The 8,112-nt window shown below is 36.7% G+C and overlaps 1 protein-coding gene across 9 annotated transcripts in view; it reads left to right on the forward strand.

Moving 5' to 3' along the window:
- The window catches only part of LOC129001105 (protein Gawky-like), a 74,557-nt gene extending 68,556 nt beyond the window's left edge, over window positions 1-6,001 (forward strand). For 8 of the 9 annotated variants that reach the window (XM_054428280.1, XM_054428282.1, XM_054428281.1 and 5 more), the window contains one exon: window positions 18-5,526. In XM_054428280.1, coding sequence (XP_054284255.1) covers window positions 18-308 — 291 coding nt within the window. In that variant the 3' untranslated portion in view covers window positions 309-5,526. Of the gene's footprint in view, window positions 1-17; window positions 5,527-5,551 lie in introns of those variants that run through there. The other variant, XM_054428284.1, reaches the window with a different exon arrangement.
- The last annotated feature ends 2,111 nt before the right edge of the window (window positions 6,002-8,112 follow it).

Genomic DNA, 8,112 nt, shown 5'->3' on the forward strand with positions numbered 1-8,112 from the left:
ATACACTTGTATTGCAGGCTCAAGGGGCTCTGAACAACTGTGTGCTGAGCAACACATCCATCTACTCTGAGATGCTGGCAGAGTCAGAGGTCCAGCAGCTACTACAGCACCTGTCAGCTGGTAGTGGAGCTACCGGGGGTGGCTGGGGACGTGGCGGAGGCAAGGCCACTACCTGGGGCTCTGACTGGCCTCCCGCCTCTAGCTCCTTGTGGGGGGGTGACGCCCCTCCTGACCCCCACCGCTCCACACCCTCCTCATTAAACTCCTTCCTGCCCGGCGACCTACTCGGCCCCGGCGATAGCATGTAACGAGTCGATCTCTTCAATCATCTAGACTGTTCGTCGAAAAGTATTTAAGTAATAAAGTAATTTGTATCTTACAGTAAAAATAATTTTATAACGGTGTAAATGTAACTTAAATTTTTATCAGTATGATAAAGTGCGATGGCACAGCGGACTATTGTGCGTCGTACTGTTTAGGTGAACTGCGCTGTGAAAATTGTGTGGCTTTTTTAACTATATTTTATTACGAGAATATTACCTCTGTTGTTACGATATACTTTCTTTTTTTTATCTCTTATGTTTTATCGAAGACTCTTGAAATGTTGTTCACTTTAGGGATAATAAGAGATTACTATTATCGAAGCATAAATCTGTTAGTGTTAGTGTTACGTTTTCGACTATGGTGCAAAATGTGTATTAAATATTATATTATATAGATTTATAAGTGATTTCTAATTTATAATTTTACTGATAGGCCTTTGCGGCATCTCGGAGCGGTCTCTTCTCTATTAACGAATGACAGGGATCGTAATGTTTTAATTTTTGGTTTATAGTTTGTCTTCCAATACCTAGTGAGGCAGCGAGTTGCGGCCGCTCCACTCGGTGCCGCGTTTCTCGTCTGATTAACCGAATGCCAATTTTAGTTTTAAGCCGAACTCTGCTCTGTGTAGCGTGTCGGGTGTATATACTTTTAATTTCCTTTGATTTTAGAAAATAATTGATACATGTGCTTAAAATTCTTCTCTATTGCCAATCTCGAACCAAATATTATATAATAGGGTAACTGTACGAACATAGTATAATTATGTTTGTAACTGTAGGCGCACTAAGGGTTAGTTTGGTAGTGCAAGTATAGCGTGAGGAGGTGTAAAGACAGAAATTGAGGCCTCTTTGCTCACCCATCTCCTGTAAATGTGATATCGGTCAAGTGATACGTACGCAGATTTCTGGCTGTACACAGAATATATATATTGCTAACTTTAGTATTAAGACGATAAGCTTACACTTTTGTTCCTTCTCGGTTTAAGTAAAACAGAGTTTCGGGGAGTCGTGCCGACCGCCAGTGCGTTTCTAGTCCGTCTCTGAGGATGTTTCTTGTACCTGCGCGAGCGCGCGGTCGGTGCGGCATTTATCTCCGTGCGCGATATTCACCGTCCGAGGAATATCGCTCCGGCGTAGTTCCTGGTCACAACTGCCTCTCTGTTACCGTCGCCCGAATAATCGTGTTTTCCCCTCCGAAAGCTCGTGGGAGTTAGAGTTTTCGCCACGACAATGATTATTAGTTAAGGTATTTTTGCACAAATTGGACACAGGGCATTGAGATATTAAAAGATACGCGGAAGTAATTACTCGATGTAATAATCATGTCTAGATATAAATAAAATATTATCGGGTAATTTTGATCAGCTGTAGAATAGATTCCCTGTGAAACTTGACGATCAGACAATCCTTTTAGCGGTTACCGTTGTTTTGTATCTAAATCATTTTCGATCTGCTTTCAAACTCAGCCATGACGTGGTTTTACGGCTAAATATTTTGTTTTTGTCCAATATTATGTAGTTTGCTATTCAAATTTTTTTGTCAGATAATTTTTATTTTTGTGGATTTTACTCCATTTTTTGTGATTTCGAGATGACAAGTCTTTATTGTTTAGATTTACCGTAAAGCGAACGTAGGCAGGAAGTTCTTGTCTGGTGCTAATTACTAAATTGAATCAGTAAATGAACGTCTGGTCGTCTTCCCCCCTTATGTGATTCAAGTGCCACTTTTTGTTTTTGAGAATAATTATGATATTGATGTTGTACAATTGTTAAAATAAGAGTGTTGAAGAGTTTTAACTTAAAAGTATTGAATAATAATAATAATAATAAAATAATGATAAAAAATATTAAAAACAAAAAAAAAAGTGTGAGTGAATGGGTGTGTGGGTGCTGTTGTAATGTATATTGTGATGTAAGGGTCGGGGGCGTTTATTCATCGCTCTGACCAAACTAATGCCTCACTCTCGTTTCATCGGCAACATCGGGAACACCAATTGAAGACTGTTTGCGTCGACCAAGCAATAATCTGTCTGTCGGTCTGATCCGACAGTGTTCGGCCGTTCCGTTTGTTTGTTCGTTTGTCCGTTCTTGGTCGGCGAGTGTAAACGCCCCCGTCTCATCAGCCATATCAATAATATGTCAATATTATTATGTAGTTTTTTTAACAAATCACATGAGACTTATTAAAGCCAATAGAGGTTACACCAGTCACATTTCGTAGTCTATTTGTCGTTAGTCGATTTTTATTTTATAATTTTCATATATAGTTTCTACCGAGAGCCGAAGTTATAATTTTGTTTGGAAGTAATGTTTTTAGTTTCCAGTCGACGGTTTTTCTCGACCAATCGCGTTTCTGCGGAGACAGCCTTATATCGTTGTTTGTTTGTTTTAGATTAATCACTCGGGTTTGTGGGTTTTGTTTGCAGATGATTCTATACCATAGTTCGTAAGTTAGATGTAAGATTAACGGTTATGGTTTAGTCGTCAGGGTTATACGAGTATTCAGAGTTTTCAAACCGATTTAAGACTGAATGTCGGAGGTTTCAGAGATCTGTCAGGTTCCACCCGCTGACATGTACCGACTCGACAAACTGAACAAAACAAACTTTCCGTGCCTCTTTGGTGAGGGTTGATGTTCAAGGCTGCAGCACCACTCTAGTCTCCCTTAGCTTTCACTCACTTAGCATTTATACATTTACTTTATGTGTACGTGCAATGGCAAGAAAGATCTCCTTTCTCTTGACTCTTACCGTTTTAAAATACTCTGGTATAAAATCAGCAGCAACCATTCAAATGTTCCATATCGAATTTGTAACTGAAAGTATTAACAAATTTCTTTTCTGATGGAGAAAAGGTCGGATATTGTCTTAATTACTACTTAATAATTATTAGATTGAATTTGAGGTGAACTTAGAATTAATTTGTTGAATAGTTAAGCTATTATTATAACTCAACATTCCCAAACGGTGAGATTCTGAAGGAAGGAAATTGTCGTACGCCGTGTCTTGAGGGGTAGAAGATCAAGTATTGTCAAGGTGCCGCTCATGCGCCGGCCTCTTTCCCCCAAGTGCCTTTAGTCTGAGTGCAATTTAGTTGTAATCTAGGCTAAGACCTGGCTTTGTGTTCACTGACTTGACTGTTTAGCCGTAGTTTTAAGTTGGTTTAGTTTAAGTTGCAACTAGCAATAATGCCATCGGCTTCTCTCTCCTCGACTACATTCCACAAGGATTTCGAGGGGAGATTGCTGAAGCAGCTTTTTAACTCTTGTACTTCAACTTGCTCAGTTTTATAAATTGGAATATTGGATCCAGAATTTTTTACATGTTATGGGGTTTTTTTAATTCTAAAGACGAGTACACCAAAACAATAGAGTTATAGGACTGCCCTATGAAGACTGCAGTGGAACGCAATAGTTAGTTTAGGTTAGGATTGGCAGTTCTCAAGTTTTTGGTCATTCCTGTTTTGACATTTCCGCAAAAAGGAACAAATTCCAGATAAGGGCTAGTCTTGACTGCAAGCTCTTCCGTTCCAGTCGACCAAGTAGTGCGAGTTTTGACGACATAGTTTAGTTCCTGCAAGGAAAACTTCCTTATTCATTCGGACTGTAAAGCCTAAGTTTTTCAAACTGATAGAAAATTAGCCTAACAATAAATATTAAATTGTTTTAGATAATTATTGTTATTGTGAATAATTTTTATTTTAATGTTATAGAGTATTGTTTGATTTAGTGTGTACTCAGTGTCTTTAATATCCATTTGTGGCCCATCACTTATAAACATCTACTATTATTTGTATTTTACTGAAAGAACTCAAACTGTTAATTCTCGTTACCAGCTGTGATACTTGCAATTCAGCGTAGATTAGTGTTCAAATCAAATTTTTGTAAGTGAGAAGGTATAAAATGAATAAGGAAGTAGTGTGTTACATAATACTAAAATACAATTTTCAATCTGAAGTCAAACTTCCATGTGCATGAAACCATCAAGGTTTCAATTTTTCCTTCTTTGTACATAATACTCTACTTTTTTATTGTATGCTGTATATAATTTTTGAAATAGTACTGAATGAAATATATTGCATGTCTCAAAAGCCTTTGTAAGTAATAAGATTAAATAATATAACAGTCTATTGAATCTTTAAATACCTAAGCTCAAAAGAGAAAACTAAAGTTTTATGACCCGATGCAATCGAATAGTCTAGTTACTAAGTACTGTTATAATCAAACCGATATTTTGTGATAAACTATCAGTCTCAGATCTCATCCCAGCTCACCATCGTTAAATCTATGACAAATTATTTATTTTTGTTTTCTGCTCGTTTTGTTTTGTGTATATTTGCATTTTAATTTTTAAGTGCTGTTATCACAGTCCGTTTTCAATCATAGAAACCGACTAATTTAAGGCATTGTGTGATATGTTTTTGTTAATTAATACTCTAGAATTTGTAAGAGAAGCTTTATTCTCGGTTTAGCGGTTAAATGTAATTGTTCAGTATGTAGTGCCAAAAACAAAGTTGGACACAGATAAATTTTGAAGAAGTATTATGGGAAAACATTTCATGTCTGAAGCACTGTCATAAACGCTTAGTAAGTAACCAAATTAGTAGTTTTGTTTTCGGGTTTCTCTCTACTTGTTTAGTCGGTTAAGCGAATTATCGGTTGTCAGTTTAGTCGTAAGTTAGGTTAAGCCGCTGGCAGCCAGGAACATCAACCATCGCCGTATCTCGATCGATCGTACGGTGACGCACGCAAGTCGCATCACAAGACTCGAGATTGTGATAAGCACATCGCTTCCTATGTCGTAGTCGATAAGATTCCGTTGTAGCTAGCCCCCCGACATCACGCGAAAAACAGAAACCGCTCGGAAACGACTGTCACCTTGCAATCGCGTTTTCCAAATTAGCTTTAAAGTTAGCATAAGATGTTGACAGATAGTATTTTTTATTACTGACGGATACGTTTCCCGGCAGAGTTTTTGTTGTTCGCCTCCCCCCCTGCCCCACCGGTCGTGTCGATGGCCTAAACTTACGGTGACAATATCTCATTAGGGTGGGAGAGGTGAGTCAGTATTGTATTGTGTGGGGTGGGACATTCTATGTTAAGTGCTTTTAACAACTGTGTACTGTAAACGTAACTACCAATCCCTTTATGTATAGGACCAGCAAGTATGCATTCAATAAAGGTTGTCCTCAGTGTCTGTATTTAATTTGTCTTTTTATTTGTGTTCCCAGATCATTTGAGCTGTTCTGATCCTCGTTCCTAATCTCCTGTCCAGACCTATTTCCTCTCCACGGGTAGTACAACTGCTTTCTGTTTCTATATTCCAAAATTACAAATTAGTTAAATGGTTTGTGTGTATAAAACACCTGTAGTTAGGTGTCTAATGGTTGTCAATTAATTGAAATATTTGTTTTAGCTTATTGGATGTCTATATACTATTTTATTTTTTATAACCTCAAGTGTTTGAATGTGAAAGCGTTTTTGATAGCCTCATATTAACTGTATTTTTACTATAAAGACTTGTAGAATTCATATTTATTAACACTGATTATTACAATTTTATTGATATTTGTACCCACAATTTTAGATATTAAGACTGCTATTAAGTTTTCCCTTTTTAAGTTTTGGAAGGATAATTGAGATATTATTTTTCTTCTATGTATGTAATTATTTTGTATTTATTTGAAATATATGGTTTGTGTTCACTGAGATAAGAATTTTTTAATTTTTTAATATTTTTGTGTGTTATTATTTGAATTAAGTACAGTAATATTAGTGATGGCGAAAATAAACAGATCAGTGAAAGAAATTATCACAAGGATATGTTTTTGTGTTGCTTACTTAAGCTCAGTTAATGTATTGAGCACTTAAAAAATAAGCTGTTTGCCCAATGGCCCAATGTGGTCTTAGACAAGTTAAAATAAAACAATGAAAAGCAGTAATCTAAGCAATTCCACTTCCTTCCCATGTAATTTTTGGCAATTCACTTTTTAACCCGGTCATTAAAAATAGCACTGACTTTAGATTTAGACAGATTGCCAATGTATTAGAATTTTATTTTTTAGCTAAACTAATTAGACAACTGTTGAGTATGCAATATGTTCTCCTTTCCTTTATTTCTTTGTTTCTAATCAATCTAAATTTGCTAAGCTTATTATAATTAGAATTGTTCTGCATTTACAAGTAACCCAGAGGGTTAAAAGATTTAGTAAGAATTGAATTTAAGAAAACTAACAGATTCTTAAAATGGTCTTTTCGTAATATAAAAGATTAAGACTCATTATTCATGCATTATTAATACAGTGTATCTTATTATTCTACACATTTACTCTATTAGGAGAGCTGCAGGATACAAAGCCACTTTTCCTAGGTGTAACATACTGCAACTAGGGTAGTTTTAGAAGAAAAAGACGTTTTTAAATGGCATTTGCATTTTAAATCAATAAATTCATGTTCCCTGTGAAATAAGTCAATGGTGTTGTTTTTTTGTTTTTTTTTTATTGGAATTCTAAAACTTGAATGTCAAAATACCCTCTGCAGACTAAGCACCTTTAGACTAAACAAAATTCTATTTGTCTGATTTTATTTTCATCTAAATCTACTAGGTGGCGTTCGCAGAGGCATCCACATAATTGAGCGGAGTCATCAAGGTTTCATATTATATTGTTTTTGTAATACTGCAGTAAAAACAGTAGTTTTTAATGCATGCGTTGCGGGTCTAAAGTAGCATTTTTTTATATTTAGGGAGTAAAAATCGTGTTTAGCCTCTATGGAGTAAAAATCAGGTGTTGTCAACTCAGTTGTAAATTTCGATTGTAAACGATTGCATGTATCGAAAATATGTATCGATTCGTGCTTCGTAATCATTTTAACATACAGTCTACAGTCTCTTCCCGTAGCATTTTAGCATTGCAGATGCATTAATCCATTCCCAAACTCAACACAGCTCCGCTTTACTACTTCCTTCACCACACCCTACGTCGTGGACCTGTTTCCATCTCTTCCCATAGCATTTTAGGATTGCAGATACATTAATGTAATTGCCAAAGACAGTTCCCACACTCTGCACTGCTAGCCTTACTACTTCCTTCACCATTTACTACGTCATAGACCTGTTTCCTTCCTTTCTCATAGCATTTAAGTATTACAGATTCATTTATCTAACTGCCCAAACGGTTCCCGCACTCTGCACTGCCAGCCTTTACTACTTCCTTCACCACTTCCTACTCCGTGGGGCCTGTTTCCTTCCCTTCTCATAGCATTTTAGTATTGAAGATACATTAATCTAACTGCCACAGACGGATCTAACACTATGCTGATGCTCATACTTTACTACTTCCTAAGCCACTTCCTACCTCGTGCACAGGTCCACGTTCATCACTTTCCATTGCATTTTAGTATTTTAGATACGTTAATCTAATTGCCACAAACATTTCCACACTCCGTACTGCTAGCCTTTACTACTTAATTCTTTAACCATTTCCTATGTCGTGGGAATGCTTCCATCCCTTCTCAAAGCATTTCAGCATTGCAGATACATTTAAACTGCTACAAACGGTTTCCAGTTTCTCCACACACACTGCTCACCTTACTACTTCTTTCAGCTCTTCCTACGTCGCGGATCTGTTTCCCTCTCCTCCCATAGAATTTTAAGATTGTAGATTCCTAAATCTAATCGTCATAAACAGATCCCACACTCCGAACAACTCGCCTTTACTACTTCCTTTACCACTTCCTACATCGCGGACCTGTTTCCCTCTCTTTCCGTAGCATTTTTTATTGCAGTTACCTT

Source organism: Macrosteles quadrilineatus, unplaced genomic scaffold (assembly GCF_028750875.1).
Source record: "Macrosteles quadrilineatus isolate MER2022 unplaced genomic scaffold, UCM_ALF_1.0 Scaffold_8__2_contigs__length_117827958, whole genome shotgun sequence".
In the NCBI taxonomy this organism is placed as follows: Eukaryota; Metazoa; Arthropoda; class Insecta; order Hemiptera; family Cicadellidae; genus Macrosteles; species Macrosteles quadrilineatus.